This window comes from Thamnophis elegans, chromosome 1 (assembly GCF_009769535.1).
Source record: "Thamnophis elegans isolate rThaEle1 chromosome 1, rThaEle1.pri, whole genome shotgun sequence".
In the NCBI taxonomy this organism is placed as follows: domain Eukaryota; kingdom Metazoa; phylum Chordata; class Lepidosauria; order Squamata; family Colubridae; genus Thamnophis; species Thamnophis elegans.
This window is the reverse complement of record NC_045541.1, coordinates 111,693,482-111,716,304: the sequence shown is the minus strand read 5'-3', so window position 1 is coordinate 111,716,304 and position 22,823 is coordinate 111,693,482. Positions and strand designations below refer to the sequence as shown.

The 22,823-nt window shown below is 36.8% G+C and overlaps 1 protein-coding gene across 2 annotated transcripts in view; it reads right to left on the bottom strand.

Annotated features, from left to right (window-relative positions):
• Positions 1 to 22,823, bottom strand: part of RAD51B (RAD51 paralog B) — a 414,448-nt gene that overhangs the window by 250,231 nt on the left and 141,394 nt on the right. The window contains exon 8 of one of the 2 annotated variants that reach the window (XM_032227727.1): positions 15,360 to 15,478. The exons of the other annotated variant lie outside the window; for it this stretch is intronic. Within the exon in view, the coding sequence (XP_032083618.1) occupies positions 15,360 to 15,478 (119 nt within the window). The remainder of the gene's footprint in view (positions 1 to 15,359; positions 15,479 to 22,823) is intronic. 2 annotated transcript variants of the gene reach the window in all.

Below are 22,823 nucleotides of genomic sequence, written 5' to 3'. Positions count from 1 at the left end.
TATGGCAAGACTATCACAATATTGAGTATATTCTGGCTAACATAGTTGAAAAGGTATTTGTGGTCTAGGACTGTTAACCCAGGAAAAAACATGTCAGAATTTGTCTCCAAATAAGAAAACCACACACTAATTTTTTTGCAAACTGCAATGGAAATTGTAGCCTTCTGAAGAGAAGTACACTTAACAAAAGCTTTAATTAAAACCAGGTTAATGGGTCACCATTAAATAAAACCATTTACAGAGCAATCTAAATGTATCATACATCATTCCATCCTATGAGAAAACCCTGACCAACGGAAGCTACTTGTGAAGGGAATTTCTCTCTTCCTGGTTTTATAGAACCACAAGCAATGGCTGTTTGGGGCCTCTTTATGAGAAGTGGGTCATAAATCCAACCTAATTATAAAAATAGTACATAGGTTGCATTTGTGCTTTAGTAAACATCCCACTCAGGATATATTTATCAGGTAGTGATCAGAATAAAGAGCAGCAACATGAACAGATGTATGTTACTGAAGTGCTTCTTTCTGCAGATATAAAAATGACATTTTTGCCATGTTTGCCTTCCTTCAAATTAACACACAGTTCAGACTGCAAAACTGATTACAATCATTTTTGACTGAGCATACTCTTTCCTGTTAAGAACTTAACTCTCCAAACATTTTATCAAAGTAATGCTTATATATTAAATTTAAAATGCAGCCTAATTTTCTTAGAGCATAATTCAGCCAGTTTGGATGCATTATTTCGCTCATGCTAACCAGATGTTCTGGGAATTAAAGACCAAACACATCTGGAGAATGACTGGTACGAGTCCCTCCAGGAAGGCGTACAATACTTTAATGAAAATTCAAAGGACATGTGCCATTCTGTTCTTCAGCTTTATCAATCCAACCTCTGATTGGTTACCATGTCTTTTTCATGTGCAAAGAGTGGTAGCCATGTCTTTTTCATGTTCAAAACATCTTACAGTCACAGTAAGACTCTTGCATCATCTTCTTTGTAATCCAGAAGTATTATTCTTATGTCATTTGCTACTGGCCAGAAGAATTGGATATTCTTTAGTTCAGGATTATTAAATGCCACTATAATATAATTTTTGTTTGTATTTGTATGATTATGTATAATTATATGTAATATGTAATCGTATTACATATAGAATAGAATAGAATTCTTTATTGGCCAAGTGTGGTTGGACACACAGGAATTTGTCTTTGGTGCATATGCTCTCAGTGTACATAAAGAAAAATAAAATACATTCATAAAGAATCATAAAGAATCATAAGATACAACACTTTAGGTTACTAATAAGCAATCAAATCACACGAGGAACAAATAAAACAATATAAATTGTAGAAAAGATACAGATAGCTGTTCCCTAATGTTCTTCTGTCTTCATAAGTATAAAACTCTCTTTGTTGTGTTTCTTTGTTTTTGACTTCTAGCTCATAATTTTTTTTATGTAATTCTTCCCCCTCAACCTGTAAGTTCCCGGCAGTTTTCACGTGATAACATTTACGGGAATAGACATAGAAACACAACATATTAGCATTTCTCCATTTCACTTTATGAGGGGTAATGGAAACTCTGTCAAATACATACATGCCTCTCTCTGTAACCTACATTAATAACAGTCTGAAGTAGAAAGTTGTGGGTCTTAGTTTCTTGCCAAGGAAACTATCCAAGCACTAAACCGCAGTACAAATATTTTTACCCACAGGACTGCCTGCAAAATGATTTTAGCATAGAACAAGATGTTTTCCAAAATTCAGTCGTAACCCTCATTCTGTATGATTACAAAAAAATTAACTCAACAATGTGAAAAACACACATTTCTGAGCCTGAATGGAATACATTAAAAGGCAAAGATAAGTAAAGGAATCCAGGCCAAGTATTCCCCACAGCACAGAACAAAATGGGCGGGGGAGGATGTTGTTTTCATTTGTCGATGTATATTTATGTGAGACAGTGACAGTAAATACTGATGAAGAAGCAAAACAGTCTACCAAGCCAAATTCTAAAGAAATAAATAACTCGTTCCTTTTAACAGTATAGTCCTTTTACCAAGAAATTATAACTTTTAACCCAGTCAAGAACAAACGCAGCAGGATAGACTACCTACTATTTCTTGAGGTAAAGAACAGTCCCTACTGGGAGAACATTAATGGAAAACAACATTGTTCTCAAACATCATGGACAATAATTAACTGATCCCTTTCTATGCAAGGCAATAACCTGTTTCTCTGAAAATAAGATCTCCCCGGATAATAAGCCCAATTGGGCTTTTGAGCACATGTGCTAAAATAAGCCCTCCCTGAAAATATTGCAACACAGCAGCAGTCATGAGGTGACCAGCTCGCCGCCACCTGCACCTCAAAAATAATAAGACCTACCCAAAAATAAGGCCAAGTTCTTATTTCGAGGGTCAGAAGAAAATAAGACCCTGTCTTATTTTCAGAGAAACACGGTCGATAGAAAGGATGACCGCATTTCAGTACTAGGCTTTCTCAGGTTAAATTGGTTATCTATTTCTGTTCCAGTCTAGACTCACACTTAGTTATAAAATGAAAATAACCTTAGAATGTATGTTGGATAATTACCAGGAATGTGTGCAATGCCATTGGCTCTCTTATACCTTTCTGCAGTTTTTAACAAACTACAGTCTTTTTTTCAGTTATCTTGCCAGGATGGGCTGTAGAGATAAAAATGTGTTCTTGCTTTGATGTTGTCTAGAATGTACTGTCAGTGAGACTGAAGTCTTCTCTTAGTTTTTGACCTACATATGAATTCTTTCTGTTTTTTTATAACTACATGAGCTGCTTTATAAACCATTCAAACATGTGAATTATATTACCATCAATATTGGATGATACAAATTTAATTCTCATTTCCAGAGGCAGAAGGAATTCATGAATACATTGTCTATCTCTATATTGTAAGACCTGACAAAACTTTGGGGACATAGCCTTCTACAGGGTGGGATCCACGAATGATAAAGCTCTACGTCAAAGATGGGTATCCTATTATAGTCTCAGAGAACAGGAAGCTACAGAGAACAGGACCATAACTAATTTGACATGGCTCTGGTCACTGATGAATGTCCTAAATCTGTTGGATCTGGGGGCTTTTGAGAAGTAAAATTGGTGCATTAGGTTTTGTAGAGCATGCATGCTCCTGTTTTGCACCACATAGCCCCCTTTGTCATACAAGAATAATCAGCCTAATTCTGTGTAATTTATCAATGCTTTAAAGGCACCATGGAAACTCTAGACTTGCGTAGGTTTAAGGTATTCCTAATACTCATAAAACCCCTCCAAAATCAAAAAGGATAAAAAAATTTCAGCTCTACCAATTTTGGGGAGACAAAATGGGGAAAGGGGGACACTATGTAATTCACAGATTGTACTCTACATGCTTTGAATTCTAACTCTCAGAATCTTCATGTTTATGTTGTAATTATGTTTCATATGACACCTGATAATATATTGCATTTTAAAATTAAGTTTAAATATTCTCAATAAAGTAAAATAAATTTTCTTCTTGATGATAATATTACTGTAATGCCTATCAAACTAGTGTTTCAGTGCCTTATAAAGTGTGATATAAATTGCAAAAAACATTAGTAAAAATTACATCAATCATAGTTTGTAATTAATTTCCTCAAGGCATTCATTAGAGATATCTGTGTCCCTAATAGCAAAGAGACACTCAAATAATGTAAATATTTTTCCTCTCTAAAAGCTACTAGAAAGGATAGTAAGGTAGGGAATAAACCCAAGCATTCTTTAATGATCTGACAGTGGTTTATTTGCACATGCATCTCACACATAACTGTAAAGAGAATTGGCTTTTGAAAGAACAGCTGCTACATGAATTGTGCACAAGGCTATCTAGCAATGGTTTAGTATAGTCCTTTCCAGGTTGCATAGCCCTTGTATGAACCCCAAGTACCAGAAGCTGAGAATTTTGAAGTTGTTCCACATTTATGGAGGTACTCAGGTTGGAGAATGCTAATTTAGTGCTACAGCCCAGCTTTTTAACTTCTCTCTTTCTCCAATACAAACATATTTGGAATAACATTTATCTTATACTAGGTAGTAAATCTTTCTAAGGTGAAGGGGTTTCTACATAGATTTTGGACTTAATTAACCACTAATATTCAGTGTCGGGTAAATCAGAGAGGAAAAATCTATTTGGAAATATTTAAGCCTCAGGCTATGACTAGAAGAAAGAAACTGATGTATGTTGAGAATTTATCTTCCTTGGATCAAAAATTGTTCAAGATGGCAGTTCTACATCAGAAATCAAATGCAGGATAATCTTAGTCCACACTGCAATGATTAACATAAGGATGAAAAAGCAGAGATATTGATATAAATACAAAAAAGCAGGTGAGTTAGAGCAATAGTCTTCCTTATAATGATATATGGATGTGAAAGTTGGACACTAAGAATGGCTGATCGAAGAAGAATTGACATCTTTGAACTGTTGTGCTGGCATAAATTACTGCATATACCATGGACAGCCAGAAAAACCTCAGATAATTGCTGAGTCCTATAAAACCAGTCAAAATCACAAGACTACATATTATTTGCTTTGGCCATGTCATGCATGCAAATTCATTAGGGAAGTCAATAATATTAGGAATGGTTAATGGATCAAGAAGGAAGGGGAAAGCAAGGAACTCGCTGGCTTGATACCATCAAAACTGATACAAAGATGAACATCTAACAACTGAAAGAAGCTGGCTTGACAGGGTAGCATGGACAGCATTTGCTTATAAAGTCGCCAATACATGTCTGAACAGTTAAAACTGACTAATGACTTAGTAAGAAGCTCATTAGAAGCCACCACGTTGAGATAAAATTATCTCAAATTAGTAAGTATGAAGCAGATGCTTCTTTATCTATTGAGAATAGACAGGGTAGCACATCTTCCTGCCCTTATTCAAAAACTTTGTTTAATTATTCTGTCCAATTTTGGATTGGTGTAAGGTTATAGGCTTAGAAATTAATAGGAAGTGATATTAAATGAAAGGATTATCTGCCCTGCTACAGGGCAGATAATCCTTTCATTTAATATCACAAGGGTTCGTTATTATATTACCCAATAACAATCATAAAGGAAAAACTGGCGGTCACATTTAAGGATGAGAAGACCTTCATAATTCCACTTTGTTTTACTGTCCATGTTGCAGAATCAGTGTTTTAGATAAAGCTAGCAAGTCTTTTTTTTAAAATATATTAAGGATCTGAGGGATTTTTAACCACTTGTTTAAAAAGTCCTAATTACTTACAAGAGCTCAAGGCTAACTGCAAAGAAACTTATCTTTTTCAAAGGTTTTTTGGCAAATTTTACTGCACACATCTCAATGTAAGTACACCCCTTTGACCATTTTTTTGTTGTCAGGGATTTGAAGGGAAAACATAATAGGAAGATTCATTCCTGCTAATATTTATCCTGCCCTGGATCTCTGGGAGAAAAACATTTTAGTTCACTTCAGAGGAATCAAACTGGAAATCATTTACAATTTTATTTTATTTTTTCTTTTAGTGCCTAGTATCACAAGTAGTCAGGTAACACTTCTAACTATTCTTTTTAGGTCACTGTTCGAATCAAAACATTTGTATTTTTGCCAAACCACCTGAATATATATATACCGTATATACTCGAGTATAAGCCGAGTTTTTCAGCCCACTTTTTGGGCTGAAAAAAGCCGCCTCGGCTTATACTCGAGTCAGTGAAAAATTTGCCTGAAATGGAGGAGAAAAAGGGGCGGGGCCATGCCGCTGGGTGACGCTCGTGAATGGCCCGGCGCCCCTGTGAGTTTCCCCTCCCTCTGTGTCAGTTTGCCGCGCAGCGCGCACCGCACCATCCCCCCTCCTCACGTTCTAATGTAATGCAGGGCTGTCTTACGATTCCCCTTCCTCCCCCTCCTGCCGCTCTGCAACGATGTCCCACCTCCTCCTTGTTATGGCAAGCAGCCACATAGCGATGTCCCACCTCCTCTGGTGATCCAATGATAGGAATCACTGTGTCGTGTGTCATAGGAGGCGGGACATCGCTCCCGCGACTGCACGAGACATCATCATCACAGCAGGACATCAGCATCATGAGGTAAGTGAAGTATTTCATTGAATACACCGCTAGTTTACTGTTTTTCTTTGAAATAAATATTCAAAAACATTATTGGTATCTATTTTTATTTTTGAAATTTACCAGTAGCTGCCGCATTTCCCACCCTAGGCTTATACTCGAGTCAATAACTTTTCCGTTTTTTTTTTTGTGGTAAAATTAGGTGCCTCGGCTTATATTCGGGTCGGCCTATACTCGAGTATATATTTTCCAGTTAGAATACATATTATCTTCTAGCCCTGCAATTTCCACAAATCTTGGCTTGGGTAATTATTTGAAATAGTGGCTGGTGGCTAGTTGTTGGTTTCATATAATGTATTCTTGTTATTCTTATTCCTTTTTCTTAATGAGTCACATTTTCTGTAGTTCTGTTCAGTATTTGGAGGACTGTCTCATTATCTATACATTCAATCAATTTTATTGTCTATAAATCCACATTTCAAAAGCCTCTATTCTCCTCATTGTCATTCATTTGATACTTTACAAAATACTTTGCAGGACATCAAAGCATAAAGTGGGCCAACTAAGTTCAAGTTTTAAGTTCCAGCAGAATACAAATGTATTTATCCCAAACTTATTGTTGTCCATTTAGTTTTGCTTCTTCTATTCCACTGTATTATCCAGTATATTATTTAAAATATAATTCAGGCATTTATATTGCTGTATCCATTCTTCCTTTCCTGCTAGCATAACATTTGATTCAGATATTTTATTTCATTGAAGCCATTTCTTTTGTTTTCTTCTGATTTATATTTAACCTAAGATTTACTCAATTGGTATACTTAACTCAATAAACTCTGTAAACCATAGTTGTTATTTGTTGGTAGAACTACAGAACATACACTGTAGTTGTTTATTATTATGCTATCAGTGTTCTACTTGTGGATGCACATAGCAAGAAAAAACAAAGGAAAATATTGAAGAACGTGATATAACCAACAAATGAGTGAAAAGTGTGTTCTTACCTTTTGGCAAGAAAAATCCTGGGCCCTGAAATGTTCCTTGTTCAGAAAAACAGAAGTGAAAACAATATATTCTTAAATATAAATGCATTTTATATGCATTATCTTGAGCTGCATCTGCACCCCGGCATATTTATAAATGAATTGGAAGGAATGGGTGGACAATATTAATATTATTTACCAATGTGTCAAATCTTACTGAATGATATTCAGCTCAATTTGGGTAGGAGAAATTCAAACAGAGGTACGGGATTGGGAAGATTGGTTTGGTAACAGTTGTGAGATTTTTTTTTAAATACTAGACCCGTATATGAATACGAACATGCAGTATGGTACAGCTGCTAAAATGTTCAGTGGAATCTCAGGCTGTATTGAAAGAAGCGTTGTATTCAGATTGCAGGACATAATAGCTTTAATGTTCTTTGATCTGGTTAAATAGAAGTCGGACCACTCTATCCAATTGATGGCATTATGTTTTAAAAGAAGCTAAAGGGAGATCTGAGGTTGAACCACAAAGATGCTAAGGGTTCTAAAAATCAAGTCTAAGGAACGTAGGCACAGGTAAGCAAACTGTGCATATTTAGCTTGCAAAACAGAAGGATAGAAGATTCAAATACCTAAAAAATCATCACATATAAGAAGGGTTAGATATTTTCTCAGTAGAAACCAAAACTAGGACAAGGACCAGATAACTATTTTAAAAAAAATAAGATTAAAAATATTTAGGACAAATTTCTTGATGAAACCAGCTTTATAATTAGGTAGAATACTTAGCCTAGAACAGCAAGGAGCTTCTTATCAGATGTCAGGGATTTAAATAGCATTCCTTCAATTTATATATTCTGTGATTCTTTTACTTTATTCCTCTTATTTTAAAATACTGTAATATCTTTTCAGATTGTTTAGAATGTTAAGGGCACTTTGAAATCTCAACTCTTTCAAGTAAGAACATGCCAATGAGAAAGAAGAACATGGGGTGATAGACAGAACAGGGCGGTAATTACTCAATTGATAAAACAGAATTTCTGAATCAGGAAAATCAAAACATTAAGCAGACCTACTGGTATAGTTTTGGCTCTTAATGAAAGGAAAATAATTCAAATTAAAACAGTGTAAGCATAGAGTTAGCTGATAAGCAAGGAAGTATTTATCTTTCTAATGACAGTTTTGCTTGTAAGAGTTAATAATCCACATATAACAAAGATATAACTTTTCCCAATAAATCAAATCCATCGGGGAAAACAATGATTTGCAAAGAGACATTGAGGTAAATGTCCATCTGTATTATGTATTGATCAAATTTTACTTGACCACATTAAAACACAACATGTGTTGTGAATAACTTGAAACACAGTACTGTATGAATGCATTGCACTACCTCCTTAGTTTTTAATAGTAATTTCAAATTTAGGAAACCTTGATTTTCATGGAAAGATAATGATCTGACGTAGATCCAAACATCTGTTAAATGGTGAAATATATTTTTGTGGCTGTTGTCTGTTGCATTCAGTCCACTAAACTATATGCCAATTGAGTTGACCAAAAATAAAAGCAGGATACAAAATAATTAAACAAACAGATCTAGTGTCATTGATAAAGCTGCTACAATTTTTATGCATGTACAATCTAGAAAAATGGACCAAATTCAGTGGGATTTTCTTTTCTGTAGACCTAGAACTACTATCATCCCCTGAGGACAACAGCCACAGTCGCTATCTGAGCATTATGAGATTTGCTTTAGAATCCATATGGAATGCTGATAGATAGGATTGTGTCTCAAATATCTAAGCATGTTATATGGCGTTTTCCATGTTGGAAATTTGAACAATAGATATATTGAAAACCACATACAGCTACTTTTTCACTATTACCTTATCCATGTGAAAGAAATTTGCATTATTTAAAAGTAGCAGATTTGAATAATCAGTAACATTTTGCAACAATGCTGAGCTCAGTATTTATTTTTATTTATTTATATTCCGCCTTTATTATTTTTACAAATTTCAAGATGGCAAACATATCCAACATACTTTCCTTCTATTTTCCCCACAACAACATTCCTGTGAAGTGAATTGGGCTAGGAGAAAGTAACTGGCCCAGGATCACCCAGCTGGCTTTCATGGCTAAGGTGATACTAGAACTCATGGTCTCTTGGTTTGTAGCCTAATGCCTCAGCCACTAGACAAACTGGCTCTAATTGGTTCATTTGTGCAATGTTTGAGGTTTGTTTCAATAAAGGTACTTCAGAGCATATGGGGTGTACACTTAGCATCCAGTGGAGACTTCTGAATGCAACCTGGAATCATAGTGTTAAAGAAAAGTATGCATCATTAGCTAGCCTGGCATTATCTCAGTTTTATACACCTGATCCAAATATTTTCTAGTAAATGCTCACATATTTGTCACTACTATTCAGACAATCCTCAGTGTAACCAAAACTTAATGCAGGATTCTTTTCCTTTCTAAAGCTCATTTTCTGCACACCCTACTTTTGTGTTTATAAAGTAATCTTTTCTTATTTATAGGTTCTAATCAGTGGTGGGATTCCAAATCTTTTCCTAATGGTTCTATGAGAGCACGCTTTGTGCACGCGCTTCCACTTTGTGCACGAAGCACTCAAAGATCGTCCTCCGTGTCAGCGCTGGTGAGCTAAGCTGTATTTTAGTTCAGCTGAGGGGCGGCAACCCACTCTGCTACGCAAATCAGCAGAGCTAAAAAAAAAAGAGGAATATAGGACAGGGAATGATGGGGGTGGGAGGGCGGAGCCAACCAGAGGTTGTACTTGCCAGTTCTCCAAACTATTCAAAATTTACGCTACCGGTTTGCCTGAACCAATCCGAACTGGTGGAATACCACCTCTGGTTCTAAAGACCTTTAATACATCCCAGTTTTATTCAAAGCACCTTCCAGCTACATTCGTCCAGCTTTTCACAATCCCAAGCAAATCTTTAAACCAATGTTTAAATTTTTAAAATATTTTTATATAGTTATTTACATGCATCGTTATTATTATTCAACTGACCATTACAACTAGACTTTGATCTATAATTCAGTGCAAGAATACATGTTCATTAAAAATAATAGTTAAATTCTACTGCATACTAATATAAATGTTCTATATTAATTAATATACTAGTAAGCATATGTTTATTTTTAAAAAAATCAAATTATAAAAATTGAAAGATAGAAACAGCCCGCTTTTTGGTAAACATTACACTGAATGCTGCTATCTGCTCTCCCATGCTTATCACTTTGGATCTGCATTAGTTTGGAGTAAATAGTTGAAACCCTAGTGAGTATACCATTTTCTTTAATATTAGATCATTCAGAATTTAAAAGCCCCGGATGCACAATTATACATTCTTCCTTTTAATATTTAATATAACCTATTCTCCAGTTACCACTATTCAAAATTTTAGTTCTATGACAGAATGCTGGAATGCTATTTATACAGCAGTAATCAGACAAGAGCAAAACCAGCTGGTCTGTAACCAAGGGTACCGGAAAGTTATGTCTGGCATTGGTACACCGGGGAATTTGTTGCTTGCTTTAACAGGGCTCAATATTTACCTAGAGTGGAAAATTGCTAGGTTGTAATGTGTAGGACAATAAGGGACAATTTTCTGATTTTTATATTACTTGAATGAAAAGGCAACATGAATGCAGCGTGTTTAGATTTTGTGACTTATCCCAGTCTTTTTTGTATGTCAGCACTCTGCCCAGCTTAGAACCCTAGAAATCAGGGTTTAATTACATTGGTGGCCTCCCTCGATAGAAAATGTTATTTTATACATAAGTTATACCGTGACTTGCAAAGAGTAAGGAACTGCAAAATCACAGGATGGGACATAAATATTTGGGGGCATAGTTTTTATCTATTCTTTTTCCTCTTCAGTACTTAGGACATACGTGTTTTGCTTTAACCCAAAATATTTTGCCTCATATTTAGCTCTGAAGTTTTAACAGTCAGATTAACAGAGTTGGAAGAGACCTTGTAGGTCATCTAGCCCAAACAGGAGACCCTATACCATTTTTGACAGATGGCAGCCCAGTCTCTTCTTGAAAGCCTCCAGTGATGAAGCTCCCACAACTTTTTTTTTTTTTTTTTTACTTTAAATGTTTTATTCATTTTCATTTTCAATTTTGTACATTCACTTATATACTGGATATTGAAAAATATAATAGTAAGAAAAGAAAAACCCCAACCTAAACACAACTCATAAACCCAACCTATCGCTTTCATACACCCCTTCTTCTCCCCCTCCAACTTTCCTTTCTCCCTCCAACAATCACCCCTCCTACTTCCCTTTCCCCTCCTATCTTCCTTTCTCGCCTCCTTCCCCTCTCATCCTCCTTACATTCCCCTCTTCCTCCCTCCTTACTTCTCCCTCTTCCTTTCCTCTACTTCTCACTATGGTGTATTCTATTCCTTAATCTATTCAGTTACGCTAAAAAGAAAAAAGAAAGGAAAAAAGCAAAAAGAAAAAAAAAGAGAAAAATAAAAAGAAAATATAAAAATCAACAGTATACAAGTGTATTCTTCTTGTTCTATATATTGAAACTATATCTTCACCCACCCACCCACCCCCAATGAACCCCCCTCCCTAACCCCTCCGACTTCCCAGGTCCCACACCCGGCACAGTTCAGTACCCTTCACCTTCAAAATATCTTATTAACAATAATAATGAAAATAAAATAAAAAGAACACTCCGAAAAAGAAAAAGAAAAAAAAAAGAAAAAAAAAAACGAAAAAGTAAGTAAATAAAAAAAACTTAAAAATCTTTTACATTATGCTCAGCCTCCCATCATTCTTAAAGTTTAAACAGTGTGAATCATTCCATTTATATTTTGTCATCGTCCCTTACTTCTTAAAAATCTTTTGCATTATGCTCAGCCTCCCATCATTCTTAAAATTTAATCAGTGTGAATCATTCCATTTTTATTTTGTCTTCGTCCCTTACTTCTTTGATATTTACCCCCATCTTCCTATAAATTCTCCAAAAAAAACCTTTCTTAACCTTATATTCAAATATTAGTTTATACAAAAATCAATTTGTCTTCAAATACAGAGCAATCTAGTCATACTTTCGCTACTCATCTTCCTACCCTTCATTTCACATCTCCATTCCACCCAAACCGAAATTACATATGATTAGGATCTCGCTCTTCACTTTAAAATCCTAAGCTTTTTATGTTATACTTCAAGCATGTAAATCCGTAAAATGTGTACCCAAAATCCATACCAGTTCATTCAATCCCAAGATCCCTTCATCAATATCCCATTCCACCTTCCTTTCTGCCACACTCTTCCCCCCTCCATTCCTCCCAAGCCACAATTCATGCGCAGTTTGGATTAAGATTCAAGTAAATCTTATAAAAGTCCCGTATAATGTCTGTCTGGAATAAGCAATAAGCGATTCCTCATCAATGCACAGCTTTACCATTTACCAAACAGAAATAATCAGTCCAAAAGCTTAGAAGGTATTTTAAGAACATCGCTGGGTCTATATTCCTTACTCTTCTGCCCTTCGGAAAGAGAAGGCTACCCTCTCCCGTGTAACCACATGTCCCACTGCTTTGAAAATATGACTGAATCCTCAGTTTCCGCTCTTCTGTCTCTCCAATAGGGGGAGAACACCTCCCTCCTTCTTGTAACCAAGTAACTTGCTGCTTGTCTTTCCTTCACCTTGTCCTTCCGCGTTTCCGAATGAGTCAGGAAGCCCCGCCTTCAGAGTTTTATAATAAAAATCCCAGGCTTCCGAAACAGAATTGATGCGAAATCTTTGATTTTCAAATGTAACTGTGATTCCAACTGGGGCCTCCCACCTATACTTTATTTGACGATTTCTGAGTTCTTGGGTTAAAAAAGTGTAGCCTTTCCTTGCTTGCAGCATCCGGAGCGGAATTTCTTTAAAGACGAACAAATCATGGCCATCGATTCGAAGCCTGCTATTATGAAACTTTTGTGAGATTGCATCTCTGGATTCTTTTGTGAAAAAGTATATAATTATGTCTCTTGGAAGCTGTCGTTGCTCTGCTATATGCGAATTTTGGCGATAGATTTTTCGAATATTCCAATCAAAATTGAGTCCCGGACCTCCCACCGCTTGGCTGAAAGCTTCTACAAAAGTCTGTTTCAGGTTTTCTCCTTTCTTTTCAGGCAGTCCTCTGACTCTTATTGCAGACGCCTTTCTGTTATAATTTATCATTGTAAGTTGTGTTTGAGTGTCCATAATCTCTTGTTGTAAGGCTTGGATATTAGAAGTCAATTTAAAATTAGCCCCCTCCAAAGTTTCCAATTTAGTCTCCATTTCTTCAATATAATCTGTCAAAATAGACGTGGTTTCAAACATATCCGCATTTATTTGGGCAATTTTGGTCTGTATTTTATCGCATAAATCCAGCACAAATTCTTTGATCTCTTTCTTAAAGTCATTAATTATTTGAAAGAAAAGCTCCTGTGTCAAAGAATCTCCAGTAGGTGGCGTAGGAGACAAAGGCAACGATTTACTAACAAGTTCTTTAAGCACAATCGGGGAGGATTTTTTTGCCTGTTTAGACCTGGGAGACATTATAGATAAAATCTGAGAATAGACAGATAAACAGTGTCTTCAGCTGGTCAGTTCTCACTAAATTATTTGTAGATTTTGCTTGTTAATGAGTAGCAGTCTCCGGGGAAATAAAGCCAGTTAATTACGTCATCAATCACCAACACAGTAAAAACGCCATTTTGTATCCCAATTGCGCAGAGACGTTCAAAGAAAAAACAAGGCTGGTGTTTAGATAGTTATAAAAAAAAACCTCACAGGAGTAAGACCCGCTCGTATTATCTTAAAAACAATTTATCATTGTCCTGAGTGAGGGAGTCGGCTGTCTAGGGCTGCAAAAAGGCAGCTGCGAAGAACTGGCTGGAGATAAGAGCTCAGTTACGCTAGAATTCTTCTTCATTCACAGCCCAAAAAAAAGGAAAAAGGGCTGTGAACTACGAATAAATCCTAACACCTGAGCTTCTGCCTGTCCCTTTCTGCCAGAAAGGGATGATATCTATTGATCTTAATTAGATATACAGACCAGAACTCTAAGAGGGGCTTCGTTGAGCTCCTCGGCGACAGGCTCCTCCCACAGGAAGTCCACCGAAGCTCCCACAACTTTTGAAACAAGCTGTTCCATTGGTTGATTGTTCTCACTGTCAGAAAATTTCTTCTTATTTCTAGATTAAATCTCTCCTTGACCAGTTTCCATCCATTATTCCTTGTCTGGCCTTCAGGTGCTTTGGAAAACAGGTTGACCCCCTCCTCTCTGTGACAGTCCCTCAAATATTGAAAAAATGCTCATGTCTCCCCTGGTCCTTCTCTTCACTGACTAGCCATGCTCAGTTCCTGTAACCGTTCTTCATATGTTTTAGACTCCAGTCCTATAATCATCTTTGTTGCTCTTCTCTGCACACTTTCTATAGCAGGGCTGTCAAACTCCCAGCCCATGGGCTGGATGCATCATGCACTGGCCATACCCATGCCCGGTTTAGCGAAGGGGGGAAAAGTCCCGATATGTCACGTGACACCACCATGATGACATGAGTTTGACACTCCTGTTCTAGAGTCTCAACATCTTTTTATAGTGTGGTGACCAAAACTGGATGCAGTATTTTAGGTATGGTCTTACTAAAGCTTTATAGAGTGATATTAGTACCTCACTTGATCTTAATTGAATCCATCTGTTAATGCATTTTAGGATTGCATTGGCTTTTTTGGCTGCCGCTGAAGGTGGTTGGCTCATATTTATTTGGTTCTCCACTAAGATTCCAAGATTCTTCTCACAGTAACTGCTATTAAGCCTAGTTTCAACCAGTCTATGTGTATTTTTGGTTTTTCTTGCCTAAGTGCAAGATTTTACATTACTCTACATTGAATTTCATTTTGTTAGATAAGACCTAGTGTTCAAGTCTGTTAAGATCCATCTGGATCTTGAGCCTATCATCTATTCCTGCCAGCTTAGTATCACTTGCAAATTTGGTAAGTTTCCCTTCTATTCTCTCATTTAAGTCATTTATGAAAGTTGAGAAGTTAATGTTCCAGCAACAATTTCACTACAGGAGAAAAGAAAGTAGACATAATAGACAAGAATTTTTGATTTGGGAAATCTCTCTGCTTCCACCTTCCAAATGTGAATTACAAACTAGAGTAACTTTTTCAGCAAAACACGCCAATTTGACCATATAGTTTATGAGATTTGACTGTATCTGGCCTCTTTTGCTTCCTCACCTGTCTTGTCTTTGAATCCAAATACTGTAAAATCAGTCTTGTATTGACACAATGACTCCATGTGTTCCCCAATGCTGCAGTCACGTAGCCAGATTCCCCCTCTCCATTTCTAGAAGATCCTAGAATTTTAAAAAAGATGCAAACATTAACGTTATGTTCTTGAAACAGAGGTTAAATTTATAGTTTGAATCTAACTGTAAAAAATGAACTTACAATGATGAACTAAAAATGGAAATACACAAGATGCCTATGTTTATTATGGACAGCTGCTCATATTGTCTAGAACATTATTTTAAAGGACTGGTATCCATGTACTAATTCTTCCACTTATCACAATTTTCATATCATATCAGAAAGAAGGAACTTACAGCCATGTGTTCCACTAAAGCACAGAGAACACTAATATATATTAGAAAAAATTTCAAACTCCTTGGCAATATTGCAAGGAACAATAGAGAGTCTGAAAGAGACCTGGCTCAAATATAATAAGATCTATGATTAATAATATTGTACCCAGAAAGAAATAATATTTCCTCTTGCACTTATCAGGGCTAATCGACTCTTCTGCAGTGAAGAAATTTTATGTCCAATCTGGAGTTATTTATATATAAATAACTGTTCTTTCAAGAGCGCAAGACAGCTTTCATGAGGATCACTCTTCATTTTATACCCAAAGCATCAGCCCTCTGGAATAACTTAGTCTAAAAGACAGTAACCCACATAAAGTCACTAAGTGAATTTCTATGGCTAAGAATGGATTTGAAATGATCCTACGAAAACATGACATTTATGCTTTTTAGTAATTACATTTATGACAAATTTATTGTCTAAAACCATGAGAAAAGCTTCCGGCAATTGTTTTGTCATTAATTTAAGTTGAAAAATTCCACATTAGGTGTTTATTCCATTCCATTCCTTTCTTTCTTTCTTTCTTGCCTTCAAATCAGTCTTGACTTGTTCAGACTCAAAAGTCTCCCAGTTTCCAGCTTGGCGTCTTTGATAACTACACCAAACAGGTTTGCTATTCCACTTCAGCAATCAGATGATAACCTATCAAGTTATGAACTAGTAGCCCAACATCAATCGCTTCCAGTTAGTATGATTTTGTCCAATAAACAAAGTTCTACTCAGCAAACAAATTCTTTAATAATTAAATAATTTCATTAAGTAACTACAAAAGCCAATGTACAGTACACTTGTTGGATTGCATTTTGAGGAATTCATGTGCGTGCCTTAACCACCATGTCTGCTCCTCCATTCAAATTGCTCAAAAAGTAAAAGCTCACAACTCTGAAACCTTCCCCACTCAAAAGTATTATAGACTTTCTATCACACCAAAAATAAATAGACATAACAAACTGGACAGATGCAGGGGTGGGTGCCAGCTTCTGCTACTGCCAGTTCGCTCAGGGATGCACTTCAGGTGCATGTGTTGATGCATGCATGCTTCTGCGCATGATCAGAACCAAAAAACAAGATGGTGGTGCCTATGATAGAACCGGTTCAGGGGCGTGGCAGGCTGAGTTATTACTTCCTCAGCCGAACCGGTCCAAACTGGTAGGAACCCAACTCTGGACAGATGTAAAGCATAGTTTGTCTCATAAGAAAACCAAGAGGTTATTATCCAAGTCATGACAAACTTTCTGAAACTATTATTATTGCACTGTTTATCACCTCTCATATAGAAATTGTAAACTGACCACAAAATCATTAGAAAATTATTAATTTACAGCCTAGAAATAGAGGAAGTAGGTTATTACTCTTAACTCAATGGCACATTCCACTACACACCCAATGATGTCAACAGGTACCCTTAGTAAACAAAACTAAGTTCAAGGGCACAATGATTACAAAGAAAATAATTGCTTTGCCCTCATGTCTGAGTGGTAAAACCTTGTGGTGCCAGGCTATAATAGTACCAGCATGGACAACTGCTTGATGGATTATTTTTATGACCTGTATTTAGATAAGCCCTCACATGTAGAATTCTTTATGCATATGTTTTAGTGCAAATTATTTTAGAGTAGAACAACTTCCATTTTACAGGGCAGTAGGAAAATTAATCTTTATGTTCTATTTATAGAAGAAATGCTAGAAGCTTTCTTTGGTCCTTCATGTCAAGTGAAACAGAGCCAAGCCCAGTGTGAGCTATGGAGGAAACACAGCAATTCCTCAGTAGCAGCTGACAGATTGGTATGTTGCCCCATCTTCCTCTGCTGAATGCTAGAACATAACGGATGTCTCAGTGGCAGAATATTGCAAAAGGCAAGGAAAGAGACAGCTAAAATATGCTGCTTATGTTACTATGTCAAGTGTAAAATGAATTGTAATCAGACCATCGATCTTCTGTCATGGTCTTAATAACATTCATTACACAATCAGAATAAGAACAGAAGGTTAGGATGTTCAAGTAACTCCATTTTCCTGTCATATATTCAATTTCACTAATAATATTTTCTTGTTAATAGATAAAGGTCACAGTTCCCTAGGAAAGGGAAACCACCCACCCAAAAAAATCTGATTTATTGTTTGCTTTAATTTACCGAGATGTTAATTCAGTGTTAATTGCCCTATGATAGCCATTCTAAACTGCAGTGTTACAATCCTACAAAATGCTAAAAGGGAGCCAGTTTAGTGAAGTGGTTAAGACATCAGGTTAGCACCCGTGTGGTTCTGAGTTCTAGTCCCTTCTTAGGCACAAAGCTTGCTGGGTAGCTGAAATAGAATGCGCACGTGGAAAAGAATAAGTACAAGAATTTTGGCAACACAGACCTTTCCTAGGAGAAGACAATAAATCTTACCAGAGAAAAGCCCAAATTAAGAGTCTGGACAGTTCTAAGCTGGATGGGGAGTAAGGATGCAGTTCAGGATAGCCACACCCTAGAATCAGTCAACTTTCCTAAGCAAAGTTGCAATGCCATGTTTTTACTCCTTTCCCGAAAGCCAGGAGAATGAGGTCTTGCCTCGCCTATGGTGGGGAGTATGTCCCACAGGGTGGGGACAATGGCAAAGAAGGCTCTCTTCAGTTAGAATTCTTAAACTGTCAGATTGGGTGAAATAGGTTCTGTATGTAGCCTGGCTCCCTGCCAGGTAGGGCTTTATAGGGTCATTACCAGCCAGCACCAAGAATTGGACTCAGAATTTAACTGGCACCCAATGCAAACCCAAAACTGTCTGCATTCTATACCAGCTGGAATTTCTCCTTATTTTTCAAGGGTAGCCCCATGTAGTGCCTGCCCTATGTTATACCTTTAGTTTGGCAAATTTTGAAAAACCTTGACAAGAAAACTGCAGAGATTTGTTCAGCAGTCTATGTGATTCAGTCATGATGGCTACATTTGTGAAGTTCTCTAAAAACTCACCATTTTGAGGTGTCTAATATCCCTAAAGTGGTTACATTCAACATCTCCTAATGTGATTACAAAATGATGTGGCTAGCTGAGTGTCTTTAATAAAGGCTCCACCGCTACTGAGAGCGAACATGTTGTTTCCCTGGACTCCTGGTGCTTAATCCCCTGAGAGACCACTGTTTTAAGGTCTCCTTGAGAGGAGCTGCCATTTGGAGCACTTGTGGATGATCTCCCTTCTCTCATGCTCCAAACTGGCCCACTCAATAACCTTGTGTTCTAGAAAATGGTCATCAGTCAGCCATGACTCACAGCAGAAGCTGACAGGCACCATCTTGAAAAAGGCATCTGGCCTTCTCTAGCATGGGAGATCATCTAGCATCTTTTCCTATGTGCTTACTAACAGAAATTAACAGAAATGTAAGTAATAATTAATGATACTAAACTGCTGACTTTATTTATATAAAACTCACACAGATTTTATTATTACTGTATTATATAAAACTACTTTGTCTTATAAGAAAAAATGGAGACTTCATTATTGTGAATTCATTATTGTTCTTAGAAATTATCCAGTCTGCACCCCTTTAGAAATAGCAGACATGGCTCAATCTGGAATTTTGAACTGGATTTGAAGAACAGATTATTTCTCAGTTGAAATTCTTGAAATGATTCTGCATCTGATTATGGGATTAACTATAAAAATCTCACTGGTAGAACATAAGACAAAGGGAAGAGCACAAGGAAATGTGAGATAATGCGGTAATGCTAAACACAGCTTCTTTATTTATGGCACAGGCAGAAGGCCTGAATATCAAAGTGTCTATTTTGAAAAACAAAGCAGTATCGGATAAGGTTATTGTAACTATTTTCTTGAGGATGCACCTGCCTAAATCATGTTTGTCTTTCTTATAAACTTGAAAGAACATGTGTGCTGATGCTTACGGAAGCATTATAAATCTCCTTTGTTGAAGAGTATTTTGTGTAGAGGTAAGGTGCTGGCCTAGAAACCAGGATACTGGGAGTTCTGGGCTTCCCTTAGGAGGGAACAACAAGTTGTCATTGTGGAGAAAACAGGAGAAGGAAAGCATACTAGATATGTTCACCACTTTGAGGGACTTATAAAGTAATAAAAGCTGGACAGAAATCTAATACCACAACTACTAATACTTGTGAGGGTCTAATCATATTTTTGAAGTTACCATTCTGTTTAATGGAGGAGATGGAAGGCTTAGCCAAACTCCTAGAGGTAAGGAGTATCCTTACATTTTTTTTCCCATTCTAGTAAAGGTGTATCCATTGTTAGAAACCAAGATGGGAATCAAATAAGGAATGGAAATGTGCAGAAAAAAGAAAACAAAACAAAGCATCTTGGAAATTTCATGCTAGTGAAGGAATACATTCATTTATGCTCCAAGGACAAGTTGACTGTAGGGAGTTTATTACTGATTTATTGATTTAAGAATCAATCAATATATATGGCCATCAATGCACTCTCAGGGCCTCTGGGCAGCTTATGTTAAAAACAAACACTGAAGAAATCTCTCACACAAGAATTCTGCACCACTGCTTTGGTCATCAACATGTCATCAATAGTTTCTGCGTTCAAGAGACATAAGAGAAATATACTATTCTTACCCATTTAAAATAACTTTTCTGGAAACAGAAACAACATTATTAAGTTTAAGACAGTACCCATGATCAGAACAGTCTTTGTTGGTATAAATGAAACTTTTCAAGTGAAAATGATACAAAAGTTCAGGGTGAATTAATTCCCAAGCAATTAACTTCCAGCCGTCATTTACCTAGAGAAAAATCACAAAGCCACGAAGCTGTATATGGTTTATAGCTACAGTCATGAACTGAAAATATTTCTGGTCCAATGGAGAGTAATTTTAGAGTACCTTTAATTGACACACTTAATTTCCAATAGCAAATTGCAGAAAAAGTTGAAACTCTTGCCCAATTACAGTATGGAAATATGCAAGCCATTGTATTATGTTAGGATAATCACTAACATCAACATTTATTAATGTTATTAGAAACCTATGATATTCAATAAGGTTGCAGTAGTTCAAAGAGTAAGCTCCAGGTAAAATTCTGGAATCTTTGTTAATTAAGTCCAGAAATAGTGATTAACTACAGTTGAGTGCAACATCTGCTCACAGTTAGATTTGAAAAAAATGAGTTCTTATAAAACATTCACCATATCAAAAACTGTTATAAGTACATTTCTTTTTGAATTATTATAATGGCTGAATAGCCAAATAAAACATTTAGTCTAAAACATTACTGAATTTTAATTACTGGGTACTTATAGAATACTGCCTATATTTTACAAGCCATTATGCCCTTTTTAATTCAGCAGAAGCATCTTTTAGTAAACATGTAAGAATTTTAAGTAAGAGCAGCTTATTAGCTACAAAATAAAAATGTGTACACACCGTTAAGTATTACTTAATGTTGTTATATACATAAGCATTACTCTCAGAGTTGCAATAATTCCTGAGCTTTAGAAATCTAAAGGCCCAGAACTTAAGGCATGGAGCTTCAGCTAATAAAGATCAATAAAAAAATACATAGCTCTCTAGATATAAAGCTTCACACAGCAAGAAGATAGGTAATCCATCCTCGGAGTGTCTATTTCAATAGGCATTACAAAAACTGAAGAGAACAGTAATTGCTCATTAAAGTTCACGCATGTCATCCTGCAACTACTTGTCTTGCACAGCGGCTGTCACTATTCCTATTGTAGAAACCCAGAGCAGAATACTACCATAAGGGGGAAATGTTCATAAGTTTTCCATGAATAAACTATGAATTACCGGTATGAGATTTTTTTTTTTCATTCTATAGAAAATGACTACACTTCTCTGTCTCTTATGAGATCAGCCATGTTGATCAACAGGTCAAATTTCAAAAGATCCCAACAAAAGGATTACTCTCTGAGTAATTCCCAATACTGTTTTCTTTGGATGTTGGGAGAAGTACTTCCATCTTTGCTCTTTTTGACATCTCAGTGACCTTTGATACCATTGATCATGGTATTCTGGATTATCTTAAAAACTTGGGGTGGGCAGTATGATGTTATGTCGTTTGTCTTTCCTCTAGAGTTAGTTGCAGTCAGGGAGAGATGCCCCCACACCTTTGCTTTGTGAGGTGCCGCAAGGCGTGGTTCTCTCTCCCCTTTTATTTAACATCTATATGAGGTTACTGGGTATAGGGATACAACAGTTTGGGGTATCTATCTCCACTCCAGGCTGCCTGAGTGATACTGTGAATATGCTGTCTCAGGACCTGGAGGCTGTAGGAGACCTGTATGGGATTTGGCTCAACCAAAGCAAGATTGAGTGACTTTGGGACTTCCAGTACCAGTTTTTTTCCACCCATCGTCCATAATGGGATGATAGTGCCTCAGACAGATTTGGGACACCTCTTGGACTCATGGCTCCTGCTGGAATACCAAGTTGGTAGCCATGGCTAAGAGGGCCTTTGCACACTTTTGGGCTGTGCACCCATTCCTGGACTGGGAGGCTCTGTCACTGTCACTTCTGACCTCCCACTTCTGACCTTCCATATGGATTATTGAAATATGCTCAACATGGGGCTGCCCTTGAGGAGTGTTTGGAACAGAGGTGGTATTCTACAAGTTTGGACTGGATCGCCTGAACCTGGATCGCCTGAAGCTCCACCCACCCATACCCGGTTCTATGGCATCCCATTTAGGCCTTTTCACCAAAAGCACATGTGCAGAAGGATCTGCGCATGCATGGAAGTGGCATGTGCGCTCACATTTGCGAACCGGTAGAGACGTGTATACCATCCCTGATTTGGAACCTTCAGCTGGTACAGAATGCAAATGGGTAAGTTGTAAATGGCATTGGCTCTTCAACACATGTAGCAATACTTTTTCAGGGGTTGAATTGGTTGCGAGTATGTTTCTGGATGCAAATATGCTGGTTGTTACATTTAAAGCTCTTCATGGCTTGGGCCAGATTACCTGAGGGATCATTTTCTTTCCAGTCATTTCTACTCATCCTATCTGGGCATGTACCAGGTCCCATGAGCCAAGGAATGTTGGCTGGCAGGGACCAGGAGGTGTGCCTTTTCTACCAGA